This window comes from Sus scrofa, chromosome 8 (assembly GCF_054392235.1).
Source record: "Sus scrofa isolate SSC_HxYL_T2T_F1_AM1 chromosome 8, Sscrofa_HxYL_maternal_Yorkshire_Landrace_v2.0, whole genome shotgun sequence".
Classification (NCBI taxonomy): Eukaryota; Metazoa; Chordata; class Mammalia; order Artiodactyla; family Suidae; genus Sus; species Sus scrofa.
The window spans coordinates 110,433,046-110,449,078 of record NC_139390.1 but is presented as its reverse complement, the minus strand read 5'-3'; the positions used below and the strand labels follow the sequence as shown (position 1 = coordinate 110,449,078).

General features: G+C 37.4%; 1 protein-coding gene and 1 long non-coding RNA gene across 8 annotated transcripts in view; one reads left to right on the top strand and one right to left on the bottom strand.

Annotated features, from left to right (window-relative positions):
• The window catches only part of LOC106504732 (uncharacterized), an 832,408-nt gene that overhangs the window by 210,458 nt on the left and 605,917 nt on the right, over window positions 1-16,033 (top strand). The window contains exon 4 of one of the 7 annotated variants that reach the window (XR_014813126.1): window positions 13,251-13,705. The exons of 4 other annotated variants lie outside the window; for them this stretch is intronic. This is a non-coding gene — a long non-coding RNA (uncharacterized LOC106504732). Of the gene's footprint in view, window positions 1-8,481; window positions 8,579-9,063; window positions 9,427-13,250; window positions 13,706-16,033 lie in introns of those variants that run through there. 2 more of the 7 variants (XR_014813127.1, XR_014813128.1) reach the window with 2 other exon arrangements.
• Window positions 1-16,033, bottom strand: part of LOC102159443 (rho GTPase-activating protein 20) — a 28,109-nt gene that overhangs the window by 885 nt on the left and 11,191 nt on the right. The window contains exons 7-14 of the mRNA XM_084973084.1: window positions 15,046-15,123; window positions 12,797-12,863; window positions 10,127-10,303; window positions 7,318-7,493; window positions 5,786-5,947; window positions 2,948-3,057; window positions 2,232-2,415; window positions 604-733 (exon numbers count right to left, since the gene is read on the bottom strand). Coding sequence (XP_084829210.1) covers window positions 604-733; window positions 2,232-2,415; window positions 2,948-3,057; window positions 5,786-5,947; window positions 7,318-7,493; window positions 10,127-10,303; window positions 12,797-12,863; window positions 15,046-15,123 — 1,084 coding nt within the window. The remainder of the gene's footprint in view (window positions 1-603; window positions 734-2,231; window positions 2,416-2,947; window positions 3,058-5,785; window positions 5,948-7,317; window positions 7,494-10,126; window positions 10,304-12,796; window positions 12,864-15,045; window positions 15,124-16,033) is intronic.

Below are 16,033 nucleotides of genomic sequence, written 5' to 3'. Positions count from 1 at the left end.
AACAAATTTATTTTGCATCTATTATCTTATTTAATCTTTACAACATTCCTAAGATTTAGAAATTATTTTTATTCACATTTTAGAATGAAGAAACTGAATCTGTGCTGGAATAATCGGCCAAAGTTAACGCAGCTGGTAAACAGTAGCACAGGAGTTTTTGGTCTGGAAAGGTTGTTTGACATTAAACTGTGTCCTTTTTCTCTCAGCGATGCCTATTTCAAAGGCATTGGTAACCCATGGTGCCTCAGGGACCACTGAGCAGAAAAAGGAGGGAGAGAGGAATATCCAGGCAGTACTCTGAGTCCCTCACTCAAGTTTCAACCAGAGCACATCCAATATATATGAGTCCCATTTAAAGTTTTTAAAAAAAATTCCAAAATGCTGTATACCACGATGTCTCCTAATGCTGTACTAACAGCACTTGAAGTCATACCCAAGATTGTGTGTTTGATCTCACAGCAGTATGAAAGCTCCCCTGACCTGGAGCACATGGAACTTATTGCCCTTGGGATGTGCTTTAGACTCCAAAACAGCACTAAAGATGTCCCATGAACCTTGGCAGCCTTGCCCTCCTCAACAAAGCCAATTAAATTATCATAGTACCTGCAGGGTTCTCACTGCTGTCAGTGATATCACTGTTATCACAGCTCATTGAGCTCTCTCCCAAGAGGGAAGTGATATCTTCGCCAAATATCTTGAGGCAGTTTTCAATGAGAAATTGTACAAAAGAAATCTGTAAAACAAAAGGGCAAAAAACCAGGGTATTCTTTTACATATAGCATAGTTATAATCATATTTCATATATGAATCTTGGATCTTACAAAATATGCAAAGGAATTCTGAGAAAAATTGAGATGATTTCAAAAAATTATATATACACATATATAATATGCATATATATAACATACATGTATATATAAACAACAGTTTTCTCTAAGAAATAACTGATATTTCCAAGAGTACTTTGGGCATAGATTTTAAAATTCTTTTAATCAGTGGGCTAAAGTTATAATTTGTGGCCTAGTTTAATAGCTGACATTTTTGTAATGATGGTTACATCTTTAAGACAATTTTCAAGTAACCTCTATAGGATGTTTGGGGCGATGGTGTATATTATTAAATTTTATTTTTATTATAATTTTCCAGTTTTATTGAGATATAATTCACATATATCATCTTGTTAAAATTGATAAAGCATCTAATAGACAAAAACTTGTGAAATTTTCTTAAGAATTACCTGAAATTTGGGAAACAAAGAGTTTCTGTGGTTTTTTTGTGAAGAAAGCAAACAGCTAGAGAGAAAACATGTCTCTTGGTGTAACTGCATTGCCTTGTCTCATGCTTGCCATCTGAGTAAGCTTGGGGAAGGGCTATGATCTTATTAGGCATGTTGTGGCTCAATTATGATGTTCTGAAATCTTTGCCTAGTTTCCTCATCCTGTACTGGAGGTGAAATAGTAGCCAAGTATTTTTCTGAATGAGCCACAACTGGCAGCAGAAGGCCAGTGTGTATGGAGCCATGGGTGCTCAATATTGCCCAAGCCACCTAAGATGTTCCAGCAGTGAGGAGCTGGGTGTTGTCATCATCGTGTAATGATGAAATCATGGCTTGAAAACTTTGCCCAAGTTTACACATCCCTCCTTTAGTGATTAGGCTAAGAGTTGAACCTTGGCTATCAGACTCTAAAGCCCAGGTTCTTTTCAGTCATCTCATCTGACTCTATTGTTTAGACTCCTGGATGGGAAAGGAGAAGTGATTCAGCTGCTCCCAATTAGCAGCTTGACAACCTACCTTCCCAGACCCCACCAGAGTAGGATGAATGACTGTCACTCCAGAGGAGTATAATTAAAATGTGTACTTTAAAAAGTTGGTCCAGAGTTCCTGTCGTGGCTCTGCGGTTAGTGAACTCAACTAGCATCCATGAGGATGTGGGTTCAATCCCTGGCCTTGCTCAGTGGGTTACGGATCTGGCATCGCTGTGAGCTGTGGTGTAGGTTGTAGACATGGCTTGGATCCCATGTTGCTGTGTCCCTGGCATAGGCTGGCAGCTACAACTCTGATTGGACCTCTAGCCTAGGAACTTCCATATGCCATTGGGTGCGGCCCTAAGAAGACCAAAAAATTAAAATTTAAAAAAATAAAAAGCTAGCCCATCAGAGTTAACACTGCAGACTTTATGTTCAAGTGGGGATTCTGCCCTGAAGGGCATAAAAGTGAAAGATCTCATTACCTTGTTTGTGAAATTGTTTTCTGAGATGCCGGAATTAGGTGGACAAAAAATACTTGGGGCTATACACACTGATAAATTATAAGCCGACATCTGATTGGATGAGGAATGTTGCTCAATGTTGCTTAACACTCCAAAAAGGTATCGTAAGAGAACAACATTGGCTCTTGGCAGCTGGTCTAAAAGCCTAAAGACAGAAAAACACACTTCTAAATAAAGCAAGTCATTTTGCTTAGGAAGTGGAAATACAGAGAGAGAGAACAGAGTACTCATTTATATACTATGTACACAAACCATTCTTGAAGAGTTTCAGGCATGAATGCATATAAAACTGTTTCATTGAATTCAGTTCCTGAACCAGATAAGAACTTCTCTGGTTAGTTAGGTGTTTGACAAAGATCATACCACTGGCAGATTGGTCCTCTAGCATCTCTTAGACCATTGGATTTCAGCTGCAGTAGTTTCATGTATTTAGAAGGTGTAAAATGGTTGAGGATTCCACATTAATACGATCAGGAGAAAAACAAGAATTCAGTATCAGCAGTAAGGCATGCATCTGTTTTTAAAGTGGCCTCCATGGAGTATGATCAAAAGAAACCTTTGACATTGGTCATTATTTTAGTGGACAAAGCTGTAAACTATAAACTCATATTTTCCTAAGAGTATATTGGTTGTATTTTTGAGATGTGACCAGAGTCAAGTAATTATTGCATCATTACCTCTTGGTCGCAGTTATTTTCTCCTCCTCATTTCCTTGATCAATAACACCAAGCCATTTATCGTAGAGACTGGCTGAGAATATACTTCCTTGGATATTTCGAAGAAAATCCTTATATAGATAAAAAAATATGTATGTATATTATTTTTATAATAAATGTATTGGAGAAGTTTCAGAGAAAAAATTTGGTTGAAGAATTCAGTTCAGTCCCCACTTGCATCACAATTACCCAAACTGTGACGCATGTAGAACTTGGCTCTGACTCTGCACAGCCTTGCACATCTAGAAGTAGGTGCTTGGATTGTCTCCAACTATAGTTTGAAGCATAAAAGTAGAGTCTAGACTGTAGTAAGAATGAAGCTAAGGCCTCTTTATCATCTGGGACTTACTCTTTGTGTGCATTATAGCACACTAGTACAAACTGACATGGTCTCGTGATAACTCATCCTAAATCCTCTTAGCTTTTTGAAAAGAAATGTCCATACCCATTTTGCTAATTTATTTTAGATACAGTGTTTGCTCTTAATTCAAGCAAGAAAAGTTCTGAAACAAAACAAACATTCCCCAGCCCCCTCTTGCATACATATTAAGAGAGAACTGGGCTTTCTGACTTGAGGTTCATATGCTCCTTGGGAAAAAAACTACTCTCATGAGAGCTTCAGTCTTCCTTTGTTTAACTGAATAAAAGTTCAGTTCTACAGACTTTTGAGCATCAGGCAGAAATATACCAAAATCTCCAATGAGTAACTACATGTTACCTGTTACAACTGCTTGAATGGAACATATCCTTCCAGGAAAGGAAATTTAAAATTTAGATGTATCACAGCTTCAGGCCTCTGAGTATCAGGGCTAAGTATAAGCATCCTAAGAGGAGGCCTGTAAGGTTCATCACTTTAGAGGGCTGATGAACAAGTCTTAATGTCATAGAATTAGGCCTATTAAAATTTATGAAGTGGTAATGTTTTGTGCAAGACTGAGGGAAAATTATTACATCACCTTGCTAGTTTCACAGGTACACCTTGCTTCCACTGGTCTTATTATATAGCCTGACATGTCTTAATAGTAGTTTGTTTAGGAAATGCCTCTAGGCAACTTTCATGATTTTAATCCAGTAAGTGTTCACTTGTTTCAGTACTCATTTGAGCTGCTATTTGTGCCAGGTGTTCTTTTGAGTATTGGAGATGGAACAGTGAAGACATGGACAAAGTCTCAGTCCTCTCATACCCTTACTATGTTGCTGCTATACATTACCCACTTATGGTCATTAGGATTTTTCACGGTGTTTCCTAGGGAGTGGCCCCAATATATTTGGAGGGAGGAAGCACTCTGGCTTTGGCTAGTCCTGAGAGTCTGGGAGGGTGCAGCAAGGCCTTTGATATGTGTACCAAACTGCATGCACTTGCACCAGCTGTCTCCTCTCTTTCCTGGACTCTGTGCAGTTGCATTGATGAGGTTGAATGTGGTTAAACCAGAACATGACCCCCACAGAATATACTAAGGGTATTTGCTGTTAGGCCTCTTTTTATAGATATCTTAATGGCAGACTCAGTGTGATACTGATGATATATTCATTTCTGGTGTGGACCAACTCTCTGGTTAGTTTGACACATGATATTATCAAGGCCTAGGTTGCAAAGTCTGATACCCCACCAAAACCAGTCAACTTTAGGAAGAGAAAACTTTAGGAACGTCTAAGAACTGTACCTATGAGTAGCCACTCTCTTTCTAGTCTGTGCTTATAACATAGATTTAGGCAAAAACTTACTAACTCTTGGTAGAAAATCAAATGTGTGCACCTTACAAAGGGCAGCACTCATCTCACTATTTGCATACAGGGGTCAACTCTAAGTCATTTCTGAACTGTTGCTATTTATCATACAATCAAGTATGATTGAACGTTAATATGGGACAAGGAAAGATCAAATGTAACTGAGTTTTTAAGATAATTTTAATAACCCATTTGCAGTTATTACTACACTAACATATTTTTGTTCAGAGCTGCTAATAAGTACCAGGATGGATTAATTTATTTTCTGTTCTATTATTCCCCTTGTAGAAATGTAACTAGATACTTGTGATTTAGCTGTATCATTTCAAAATCAAACTATTTTTTGTATAAGTCTACTGAATTTCCAGAATTCAAACTAATTTAAACTGCTGCACCCACTTTAAAAGTCCAATTTATAAAAGAGGCAGGAGGTGGGAGCTGGTTATTACCATGTAACTATAACCATGGCAATAGGCCAAACATAACAAATATTAACAAAGGATGCCAAAGGTGATAAAAAGAGGTGAAAGGAGGCACAAATGGTGGAGTCACTCCTACACTAATTTTAAAGTAAAAGGAAGGAAGGATGATGAAGTGATCAGAGATTTTGGTGGTCTCACTGAGCTTTTTTTGATTCATCATAAAGCAAATGTTTACTTACTGTTGTGAAATACTATAACTATTTTCAAAAGCATAATATGAATTTTCGTTTGGAAACTTTACCTTCATTAGGAAGGTGGTGAGGAAATCATTAAAAGCAGGAAGCTTGTTTTGGTGAAAACAAAACAAAAAACTCTGTATGTATGTGTTTTGAAATGTATAATTATTCTTTTGCAGTGAATGTTCAGAAGTGAAGATGGGGAGAGTGTTGTATGATGAAAAAGTAAAGTATATCTAACATATAGGGCTTTTAACACCCAAAGTGGCTCCTTTAAATTTTGACTTTTTTCAGTTTTTCAGATCCTTTAACTTTATGACTTCTATGGTTCTTGAGTAATCATGATGAAGGACCAGAGGATCATATAGTTTCAGAGTTACTCCATGTGTGGATAATGCTAGAACTTTCTCTACCTTTAAGACAGATGCTACCACAAGAACAGATTCATCATCCAAGTTCACTTTATCTCCAGAGTTTAGTTTCTCCTTTAGGGCTCTGCATGCTTTTATACTGGCTGATTTTCTGAAGATGCCTTCTGTGAGTGGCCCTTTTTGATTGATAAAGGAAAGCATATCCTATAGGGAAGAAAAGAAAAGGACATGGAATTTCATATCTACAAGCCCAGAGCACATCTTGCCCCCTTTTTGATAGAGCTAGGGTGGGTGAGGATACAGGACTAGAATTAGAAAGGCTGAAGTCAATTTGTATTTTTTTTTCAGTGTCTCTAAATATATTTTCAACCCAACAATCCACTTTATATTCATACACTGAAACATTTTAAAAACTTACTTAATCATATTTTTCCTTTTAAGTGAATTTTCACTGTTATCTGTTTTGAGGACTTTGTAGAATCATCCTCTCCTCCTTCACTGTTCCTTTCTCATTATTCCCTAATATAGATGCTCTTGTCCAAATATGGAATTCTTTTTGCTATACTCATTTCCCATTTGTTTATTCCTCTTTCAGTGAGAGCATACCCCATTCCAACTTCTTGTATTTCCTCCTCTCTTAAACTCAGGCTCCAAACCCCTCTCCTTCTCTGATCACATTCCCTTCTCATCAGTTTTTCATTTCCTTTTGCTGTGTCTTCATGTCCTCTGTGTACAGGGTAGAGAGATAACAGGTATTGGAGTCAGGTAATCCAAGGTATCTGGTATCTCTTAGGCTACTTATCTGCTGTGTGACCTTGGGCACAGCCATACTTTACTGAGGCTTTTTTGTTTTTCAAGATTGAAGTGGGGATGATGATAATTATAGCTACTTGCTAAATTTGTTGTGAAAGATGCAAGGCTTGGGGTAGTAGCTAGTATGTAACTAGTATGATAATTCCTTCATATCTAACATAAAATTCCCTGTATCTATTATAGTGTTTGGAGAGACAGTGGACAGTGAATAAATGTTAATGCTGATAATTCAGTACCCTGATTTGAGATAACACAGGCCAAACTGTGAATTTCATTTGACACATTCCATCAGGATTAAACCATTCATATTTGCCACAGGATGAGTCTTTACGCTTAAGCACTTGAATTACAAATTGAATCCATGTGGAGGTATTTAGAGTAGACTCAGCTGAAGGAGACCTGAGATTAGTATGGAGGTTTAAGGAAAGAGAGATAGGAGAGAATATGAAGAGGAAGTGGAGTCTCAGAGATTCATACGCACAGAGCCCATTTAATTGATCTGAGCAGGTTCATGTAGGTCTTTGCTAAAACCACTGCAATGGATAAGAGTATCTTTTTCTGTTGTATTTGCCTTATGACTCTACAGTATCTAAATCAGATTTTATTCTTTGAAGTAATATTAACAAGAATTTTCAGTGAAAGCCAGGGGCTATCTAATGACTTCTACATTTGGGATAGATTTTTAGATGAACACTTGCCCTCTCAGAGCTCCCCTCCTTAAAAAGACTACAGAAGACCAAAAAAAAAAAAAAAAGAGCTACCAGAATTGGGGTGGGCAGGTTGTCATCATCGCAGATATCAGAGAGGGAAACTCCAAAGAGCTCTCTTGGCTTTGCAGGTGGTGGAGCTGGGCATTGCTTATCCTGGCGAGTGCTGGACCTCCGCCAAAAGGCCCAGTTTTTGACAAGATTCTTCTTAATTGTTTTCTGGTCTGAATCTAAGGAAGAAAGGCACTATTACTAGTAGTAGTTTCATTTACCCGTATTTCCACCATTTCCACTTTACAGCATGTTCATTGCAATGGCTGGAAGAGAGAGAAACTGAGTCATTTGTTGGGTAGAATTTTCTTCACTCTGAAAGTGGTTAATTGCATCCTGGGATGTTAATGTATTCTTCTTCCCCACATCCTGCAAACTGGTAGTTAAACCTAGAGGCTTAATCAGACTTGAGGTTGGTTATTTCAGTGACATTACTTCCCAGACATTGCTGTCTGCTGCCTATGTACTGTGTTATGAGGCATTTAACCTATAGTTATACAAATTTCCTGATTATCAATTATTATCAGGGGATTCAGGTATCGGATCTCATTTTAAAAGCTAAAGCAATTTGTTATTTAAATCAAGCAGAGTTTGGTAATCATTCTCCCTTTATAATAAGTTTCCTCCCATTCTTAGATTTCCTATTGGCTTTCTGAGTACCCAACCATGGTCAACATTCTTCCATTAAAAACATCTGGCTTTCATGACACAACCTATCTGACCTCATTTCTCAGCCATCCTCTTGGCCCTCTCCTCTGGGAGGCCACAACCCTCAGGTGGCTCCATGGATGCTTTCTGCAGTCAGGGTCCTTGGGAAGTAGTCATTAAATGCTGGCTGTATGGTAAGAAGCCAGGTGGCCGTGTTCCTGTAACACCCTACCTAGCCACCCAAAGTTGACTTTTAATACCCCAGCAGCCCCCGTCAAAGGAATGCTAATGAAAGGCTTTTCAAGGAAAAGTGCTCAGCAGTGAAGAACTGAGTTAGAAGTTTCTACTGCTCATCTATAAATATTTTCCTGATATCTGCTTAAATAACCTGCTTAACATTTCCTTAAATAACCTGCTAAAAAAGTCAGCAGAGCAGTTTGTAGAAACAAACAAACAAAAAACAGATGAGCAGCATTTTACCAAATATCCTTAAATACCCATCCACTTGACTTTTCTTAGATGTGGTGAGTGTATCATCATGTCCACTCACATAGATGAAACACTCATTGTGCTGGATGAGAGAATCAGAAGGCTCTTGCTTCTGCCACTTAGTTGGGTAAGTTACTCAAAACTCTTTGAGGTTTGGTTTGCTCAAATTTAACATAAATGATGCTGCCTACACCTCACTGGACTTAATAATACAGTGTACCACTCAGCACAAGACATGGCTCATAGCAGCCTTGATAGAAGTAACTTCCCTCATTCTGAGGGCTTATGGCAGCCGAGACACCAGTCTCCTCCCTTTAAAGCAGACCCCACCCTCATTCTCCATTTGATTTTACAGTCTCCAGAAGGTATGCAGTCAGAAAGGAATGCTACCACTCTACCTAGCTAAGGCTCTTCCTGCCCTGACATTCACACCTCCATCATTTTAAAAGGAGAGAAGGAAGAGAGCAAGTACCTTTTTAAGTCCAGGAGGAGATTCCTCTGTATTAACATGTACAAATATTTGTTTAAGATATATGTTTATCTTCCTGATTTTCCCACTCTTAACCTGGTTTTATTATTTCTAAAACTATCCAAATATATTCTATTATTCAGCTTTAATATGAAAAATGCTCTTAAGAAGAGTGCTCCACCCCTTGTTACAAAGCTGGATACACTATGAGCAGAGACAGAAAGCAAAGAAGACATTGAGTCCTGTACTTTCCAAAGATATTTTCGGGCTTAGCTGGACCTTCAAGTAATGTGCATTTTTTGGTACTAGAGCTCATGTTACCTCTGTGACCAATAAAAATATATGTTATAGCCATGAGAAATACAGAGACTAGTAAACAAGCTAACTTTACAACCTCACCTTTTTAAAATAGTCCTGGCAAGATTTTAGGTTAGTGTTTCCTCATGTTCAAAATTTTTGAAATTTTGTACTTAGAGAATAAAAATCATAGTAATAAAAAGATTAAGTAGAAGTTTTGTTCTGGCCCATATACTTCCCAAATTAATAACGCATTTTTCCTCAGGGAAAGAAATAGCAATGGGACAATATTACAATGGTAGAGGAAAAAATTGCAAGACGGAAGATTAAAACAAACAAACAAAACCCAACCCAACCCATAAACATTCAGTCTAGTTTCAGTCATGCCCTGAGTCTGAAGCCGGCATGGAAAGTGAGCTTGCTGTGGAGGTAGAATTGTGAAGTCAGTTCAGCCTAAGCCCAGAACAGATTCTAATTCAGTTCTAAAACTCTACTCCAGTGGAGTTTTCTTGCGTTTCAAGTGTTATCTAAGCCATACAATCATCTAACCACCTCCTGTGAGGGCCTGAGATGCTGGACAAAACCTTGGGATGGGGAAGATGTGTTCCCAGACTGTAAAAAGCCCGTGTTCTAATGAGACACACAGATGTGGACACACATAATTATATGTGGGAAGTGCTCGGGACTACACAGAAGGGAGCTGTCTGCTTAGAGGAATTAAAGAGAAAAAACTAAACCTTCCTAGAATTGAGTCGGGTCTTTCTTTGAGCTTGATTCTGAGTGGGTATTGGATACCTGCCTATACTGCCTCCCCACCAGACATGGAGAATTGGCTCTATGTATGAGTTTGCTTTCAGGAATAGAGACATGAGCCAAAAGAGGACACTTGGAGAAAGGGATAGGGCTCACCTCTCTCCTGCTGGTCCCTGGGCTTCAGAATAAACTGGCCTTGATTCTCTGGGGACCCCTGCTCCAGGAGAAAGCCCTCTTGGACGGCTGAAGGAGAGGTGGAGTCCTCTGGTCCCTGTGGCATGAGCACGCTAGCTGGAAGATGGTTCATTTTAATTCCGTAGGGATGTTCATGTCCTGTATGGAGAAAAATTAAATATAGACTCAGGCTAATGGTGATGAGTGCAATCAAACCTTACTGTGAGAAAGTACACCACAGTAGTGTGGCTGCCATTTTTCTGGGGCTTCTGGGTAAGGAAGGCTGTGACTCCTGAGTGAGCATGATGTACATTCTCATGGGGGAAGCCCTGCAAAAAGCAGGTGCCCAAGCAAGAGTTTAAAATGTAAAGGGAGGAATTCCCATTGTAGCTCAGTAGGTTAAGAACCTGACATAGTGTCTGTGAGGATGCGGGTTTGATCCCTGGCCTCACTCAGTGGGTTAAGGATCAATCTGGCTTTGCCACAAGCTGTGGCGTAGGTTGGTAGCTGCAGCTCCAATTTGACCCCTAGCCTGGAAACTTCCATATGCCACAGGTGCTGTCATAAAAAGAAAAAAAAAGTGAAGAGAAAATGTTTTTAGACATGTTATTAATTCAGGACATATAGATCTGTCAGTATATTTATTGCACAACATTCACTTCATTGTGATTCCATCTGAGAACATTGAAGGCCCTTCTAATGTTTGCCTTGCTACTCACTCGATCTCTATATTAGGCAAATTATGTGCCTTACATTCCTCCTTTTAAACACTTACCCCACACACAGACTCAGAAGGATCAAAGTAAATAATAAATATTTTTTAAATAATTGACTATATTTGTTAAGAACTGCTATGATCACTATTCTCTCACCCTTCAGTTTAATAAACAGATTGTTCTTTTCCTTTTGTCAGTTCAATAGCCAGGGCTATTCAAGAGTAGTGGGGATGATTTGCTTTTACGTTTCCCTTCCATTGCTGCCCTCCCTCCAAGGGGGTCCTGCCAGGCAGTGATCAGAGGCAAGGCTGCACAGTGGTGGAAACTCAGAAGCAAAGTGCAAACAGTGTTTACAGGGTGGAAAACTATACCAGAAATCATTGGGAGTTGCCTGCCAAGTGATTTGTTTTGCACTTTCATGCTTCAAATTGCTTCCTCTCCATAGAATTCTCAAAGACCCTGTGCAGTGACATGGATTTAACTTTTTAAAAATACAGAGTTCCTTTTCTGATATATTATTGAGTGTAACTTCAGGAGCTCTTGATTTTGCTTTTCATTTGGCATAAATGCAATGTCACTGTTCTGTTTAGAACAAGAATCACAGAGACTTCCAGAGTCTCTTCAGAGACTTTTGAGGCAAAAGAAGCTTCCATGACAACAATAAAATACAACCAAATCACCAGGATAACCAGGAGCTAATCCACAGTTGAGAATTGAGAGCACATTAAAAAATGCATTCAGAATTATTGCTAAGGTATCATCATAAATGATAGGCTCTTAGGAATCCTTAGAGCCATCCAGCCATGGAGGATGAAGCTGTTCTAAACATAAATGTTGTTATCTACATTGTTTTATCTAAATTAATGCATTTTATTAAAATTAATATACTTAAGTAACTGATTTTTTTTTCACTTTACTGCTGACTGATTTTTACCAATATGTGAGCATTAAAAAAAACAAACATGAAATTTTGTCCTCAGCTGTGTACTTGGTGACTCCATGTACTCTAAGACTGGGAATATATATTTCATAGAAGAACTCGATTGTCTAGATTTTCCAGATTACTTGAGAATGTTCTTCAGATTGCTCACAGGATTTTTAAACAGATTTAAAAAAATATAATACATGTAAGAGGGGATACTCTTAAGATTTCTAGTAGAAATCATTGTCACCTTTACTATATTGCAAGTTCTGCTATAGGTCCTGTCCTTTCCCTTATTTTAATCCCTGTTTTTCACTGACCACACTGAACAGATTTCCTGATCCAAAAATACCTACTATTATTTTTAGCTAACTTGCTCTGGTAACTATTTTAGGGGAGGTGTATAATCTCTTTATCAAAAACTTCAAAAGCATTGCTGAAAAACTCAGCAAACGACAGGTGGTTTAGTCAGTGAAGACTTGAAGAGTCTCAATGTGATTATCTCATTTTCTTTATGATGCTAAGAAAAGTTTTGGGCACAGAACAAGTGCTAAATAAATATTTGTACTTGGATTCAGAGGCATGACTGGATTTTAGAAGATTCTCATAAAATAGAGGATACGTGGTAGTTAGGAAATGGAAAAGAGGACTTCAAGACTGGAATATGAAAAATAATGTATGAGGAAGAGAGATTCCAACTTAGTTTCTTTCATACTCAAGTAAATGAGTAAGGAAATAAAGTTTTTCAAGACAGCTGCTTATCAAGTAAAAAAGTAGGGAAAAAAATTTACATTTATCTCCCCAATTAGACCATTGCCTGCTGAATGAAGAGATATTATCAGTGACTGGGATAGAAGTGCTTGGAATTATTTAATAAATGTATGAATTAATATTAGATGAGATTTTCACTTTTAGAGGTATTTAAGCTTAAGGCTAAGTGACCATTACTTTGAGACTTTAGAGTTAGAGTTTTGAACCCAATCAGTCCCATCTTCGGTTTTCCCTTACACTTACCAATGAGTGGGTATGAGGCCTCTTTCTTGCCAGAACTGACCCATAGCTGGTAATTTTTCTCGGAGCCCTTGGGAACAGAAAGAAGCATGTGTTACAGGAAATCTTTCATAGTAGATACTTCAAGAACACATTTCCTCAGTATATCTATATTTCCAAGAAGAACGAATTTGGACCAGTATAAATGTTCTTTGGTCCATAGGGGTGGTGACAAGTTTTGAGTTAACAATGCTGATTTCAGTAGCCTCTTTTCCCCCTTGCAGCCTCCAATGGAACATCTGAGATTCTTGTTCCTTTTGATAAAAGCTGGGGATCTGTGGAACCACAGTGTAGTCAGCCCCTCACTTTGTGGATGACTCATGGCATTAAAAAAAAAAAAAAAAAAAAAAATCACGGTAATGGCCCATCACTGTGGAGAAAGAGTTTAATCTCAAGTCTTGCTTTCTGCTATCTACAGATTCCTTGGAAAATGTTGGCTTTTGCCTTCAAATGTCCCTGCTCAGACAAGCATGTTGTCCAGAGAGCCATATACTCTGCCATGACTATTTCTGAGTAAATTAAACTTGAAAGGCATCATTAGCTCAGCAACCATGAGCAAAAGGAAACAAATGCCCAAGAGGCCTTATGGAATGGCAGAGTAAAGTCAGCCCACTGGCTTTGATGCAGACAAGTCCCACTCAAGGAGAAAATGGACAAGGACTCCAACCTAAAGATGCAGAAAACAGTTTCTCCCAGCAGAATCACTGCCTAGGAATATTAGAAATCCCATCTGAAACAAGTCAAAGACTTCTGAATTAGAGTCCTAAAGGAGAGAATAAAGCAAAACATGTTTCAAATAGAGTTAGGTACTGTGCTTTCCCTTGACTCCGGATTACAAATCATGGCCTTGCCGTGGAGGAGGCAGGGTCCCAGGTATGGAAGCAATCACATATACACAGGAAAATCCACTCAAAATTATATTGCAAATAAGAAGTAGGAGTAATAAAAATTTTTCTTGTAAGATAAAGATTGGAGATACTGTTTTGGAATCCTTTAAATCAAGCATACATATATAGGCAAATAACCTTAATTCTTCATCAAAATATGTTTTTTCTTGTCCAGTGATATTGATAACTTTAAGTAAAGGAAAATTACAAAAATGAAATAAAATGAGCTCTATCAGTAATAAACCTCCCCAACCATATCCCTAAAACTACTCAGATCTCTTCCAATATTTAATTCTTATTCAGGGAAAGTATATGTAAGTAAGAAATCAATGCAGAGGGGTGCTTTAACTCAGTACATATAAATTCAATTTTATTTAAAATGTATTAAATTTCATTTGTTCAGAAATCATTGATTTCTTATACCAAATTCTGGCTGTCCTGAGTTTTTAAGGGGTGTTTTTATGCCATTGAGTCAGACAAAACCTAAATATAAATATTGTAATTATGTCATATCACAATAGCATGACATTTTCACATTTACAGAGAATTTGTATAAGGAGCATTGCTTTACAAGTGCTCCCTTCAATTCTGTTCGTCTGAATGTTACTCTCTTCCTCCCTATGCACTCCCATCCTCAAATATGACCATCTCTTTCACCAAAAAATTTGCAACAAGCCACAACTTTCCTATCAAAACATATTAGAACCGACACTTGAAAGCAAAACAAAATGAAAGTGATGTATACACAAATGCCCCCAGATCCAGGGCCTTATTCAGAACTTGCCATCTTTACTAATTTACAGAAGGCATTAGCCATCTCATTCTCAGAACCTGCATCAAGGGGATGTAGCTTCTAGCCAGGTGGTGTTTATGTCAAAATTTACAACAAAGCATATCATTTAGGATTAATCACACTGAGATCGAGTCTTCAGGTGGCAATCAAGGGAAATGGGATGGAAGAGATCAGGAAAGAAGATACAGAAAGAACAGTCCAATAAAAGAGAAAATATTTAGAATCTTATATTTTATCTATGTATATAATATATATAATAAAAATGCATGTTGTTATTAGTGCCCTAAAATTATAGCCTAATTTCATCATGCTATGGCTTTCACTTCACATAAAATTTAAAATGGGAATACAAAAATAACATTCATGTATAGACTAGTAGTATAGCTTTGCTGCCTTAACTTCTAAATTTAGGCGGACAAATATGATTTATATATCTGTAAAAATCAGCTGTATTGTCATGGGAAGTATGTTACAGACACACGAATCTCAAAAATCAGTTTATTTTTAACAAAAATAACTTGCAGATAACTTACAGTTATTCCTAGCTTTAGGAGTGACATGTTGATAACATCATTCACTGTGTCTGAATTTGTTACTGTTATAGTTACAGACTGTAAAAAAGAAATGAAAAAAATGGCTGTAAGTTATAAAAAAATTTAAAGCACATAATTATTGTCAAATTATTATCCATATTCTAAAGTCAAAGCTTGTATTTGGGTAATGACAAAGTAAAGCAGAGGTAGAGCACAAACCTCTGATTATAATTTATTTTCATTCCTTTATGTAACATGAAGTTAGTAGAAGGCATTTTAGTAAAACATATTTTTCTTAGAGGATTTGTGGCACACAAAATATAACAACTTAAGCAAGAAAGAGAATGACTGAGAATTCTGAGAGGACACGTGCTAGTCCTCAGCACCTTTAGGCTGTTTCCATATGGAGGAGGGATAGTTTAAAAAGGAGGGCTGGACCGTCTTCTCTCTTCCCGAGTTGCATTTTTATAGTATGGCTTTATTTCACTGCATTATGTATTCAGTTTCAGAAACATTAGATTAAGAACTGACTATAAAAGACATTTAAAAAAAGGAAAGAAAAGCAAAAAAGAAAAATATTTGAAGTAGTAAGGAGTAAACTTTCCCAAACTTGGCGATAAACATAAATTTACATATTCAAGAAGTTCAGAAAATGCCGAACAGGTAGATTAAAAGAAAACCACAATTCAGTACTTCATAGCCACATTGCTAAAACCCAAAAATTAAGAGAAAATCTTGAAAGCAGCTGAAGAGAAATACCAAATCACCTAGAGGATTAGTGTTTAAATGAGCACAGAATACTCATCAGAAAACATTGAGACTAAAAGTGCAACATCTTTAAAGTACTGAAAAGAAAATTTTTATAAACAAAATTCTATCTCCAGCAAAAATATCCTTAAAGAATGAAGGCAAAATAAAGACATTTTAAGATAAAAGGAACTAAGAGAATCTGTTGGTACTAGATCTTTCCCTAATTTATCTGGTCTAC